Below are 1951 nucleotides of genomic sequence, written 5' to 3'. Positions count from 1 at the left end.
GCATAGCTTCAAAGTGATATATGGTGGGATTCGAATCTATGCGTGGATGTCTGCCCGATTCTGTGCTCACCACCTCATCCACTACGCCACAGCCTCCACCTCCTCTACCACATCATGATACACGTTAGACACATCAAAAGCTTTTGACAGTCTGGCATAAAGCTTTGATGTCTATCCTTCTCTCTGCAACTTTATCTCAAGTTTCTTTTCCGACCGCTCTATTACTGCTGTGGTAGACGGCTACTGTTCTTCTCCTAAACCTATTAATAGTGGTGTTCCTCAGGGTTCTGTCCTGTCACTCACTCTCTTTCTATTACTCATTAATGATCTTCTTAACCAAACTTCTTGCCCTATCCACTCCTACGTGTGTGTGTGTGTGTGTGTGTGTGTGTGTGTGAATTATACAAGTGTGTGGAGGTGAACATTCCAGCACTCACCTGATACCTGTTGATGATGCCGTGGGCAAGGTGTGGGGGCAGTGGTCGCCAGTGAAGGGTGAGGGCATATGTGTCCTGCCCCACTCTAGCGGCCCACCACCTTGAGAGCACTGGCCACCCTGCAGGCACTGCCAACACCAGGAACAGAGCTAAGTGATGCATCTCTCATTATACTGAAGAAATTCTAATGATAATGTCTCTAAAGAATTTCCTTGATTAGAGGAGCTATTAATTTACAACCATTAAGTACTCTAATCAAACAAGCAAGCAACCTTGAATATATTTCAGTTAACAGACAAGGCAAGTATTTTCTTTCTCTTAACACCATACCTTTGTTCACTTGAAAACTTTTATATATATGTGGGATGCTGGCCAAGGGAACAAAAACAAAACCCAAAAAGAAAAAAAGCATCCTCTACTGAGGTGCCAGCCCTAACACAGGTGAGGCCATGTGCCCAAAAGCTCACCATCCTGTGGTGTTGTAAAGACTGCATGTTGGAAGGCACACCCAGCACACCCTTGTAGTGAGGCAGGAGCAGGAACCAGTAGGAAGTGAAGGGATGGAGCCCCACCACCTGGAAGGAGGACCTGGCCAGGACAAGGGTGTGGCCCATCACTCTCAGGTTGGAACAGGTGGGTGGCAGTGGGAAGTCATCACCTCCCTCCTCCCCTACAGTGGTGTTGGAGGATGTAGTGCTTCTCCCAGACTCATTTTCTGCACAAATGAAACAGAGGTCAAGTGTCAGCAGTGTAACATTAGCAAGGATTTGCATAATAGTAGTTCCTATTGAATATCTAAAGTAAAGAGAGAAAAAGAAACTTGATTGGGATTCCTGTATTATGAAAAGAAATGATGGACGTTGCAGAGAGCATAGGAGTGTTAAGTGAGCAATCCTGGTACACTTGCTTCCCCTGCAGCCACTCCTCACCTAAGAGGATGTGCTCAACGTTCTCCTCTGCCAGTGAGGTGTGGGGCCCTCCTCCACTGTCAGGCCACTCCGCATGCTCTGAAGTGGACGACTCCCTTTGCTCCAGGGTGTGGGTGGTGGGGCCGGGCTCGTGGTTGTGGCTGTGGTGGGAGTGTGGATGGTGCAGGAGGAAATGTCGTGGGTCTGGAGCTGTTGTTGTATCCGAGGATGGATGAAGCCACTGCCTCGTTCACACCCCAGCACATAGATCCCTCGATGTGCTTGGACCGGTGGATCTGGTGGGCAGGTGCAGGACTCTGACATGATCAGCAGGCGGGTTTATTTGTCTATCTTTTTATCTGCTTATCCATTCATCTATCAATCTATCAAACAGTACTCACCAATCTCCAGGTAACAGTGGCACTAGTTGGGGTGGAGGAGGACGGGAAGCCTTGCTCCAGAGTGGGTGTGAGCAGTGCAGCTCGTGCCTCTACCTCATCAACGCCAACCATCCCGACGGAGACAGTGCCCCTTGCCACGCCACCACCCACCACCCGAACTGGCCCACCTGCGCCAAAATTAGTGGTATGACTCTCAGGAGGAGGG

The 1951-nt window shown here is 49.3% G+C and overlaps 1 protein-coding gene across 1 annotated transcript; it reads right to left on the bottom strand.

The window, feature by feature from the left end:
* Positions 1-433: 433 nt before the first annotated feature.
* Positions 434-1611, bottom strand: LOC123502511. The gene is made up of 4 exons (XM_045251634.1): positions 1602-1611; positions 1367-1555; positions 905-1152; positions 434-565 (listed from the first exon to the last, which is right to left on the bottom strand). Exons 1-4 carry the CDS (start codon positions 1609-1611, stop codon positions 434-436), a joined length of 579 nt encoding a protein of 192 aa, XP_045107569.1.
* Positions 1612-1951: the final 340 nt, after the last annotated feature.

The sequence above is a fragment of the Portunus trituberculatus genome, chromosome 11 (genome assembly GCF_017591435.1).
Source record: "Portunus trituberculatus isolate SZX2019 chromosome 11, ASM1759143v1, whole genome shotgun sequence".
Lineage (NCBI taxonomy): Eukaryota > Metazoa > Arthropoda > Malacostraca > Decapoda > Portunidae > Portunus > Portunus trituberculatus.
This window is presented reverse-complemented; position numbering and strand designations above follow the sequence as displayed.

Excerpts from the sequence above, each read along its gene's own strand:
- LOC123502511 (XM_045251634.1), bottom strand. Across the intron at positions 1,153-1,366 it reads CGTTGAGCACATCCTCTTAG|AAAATGAGTCTGGGAGAAGC; the intron begins GTGAGGAGTGGC and ends TCATTTGTGCAG. Across the intron at positions 566-904 it reads CTTTACAACACCACAGGATG|TGCCTGCAGGGTGGCCAGTG; the intron begins GTGAGCTTTTGG and ends TGGTGTTGGCAG.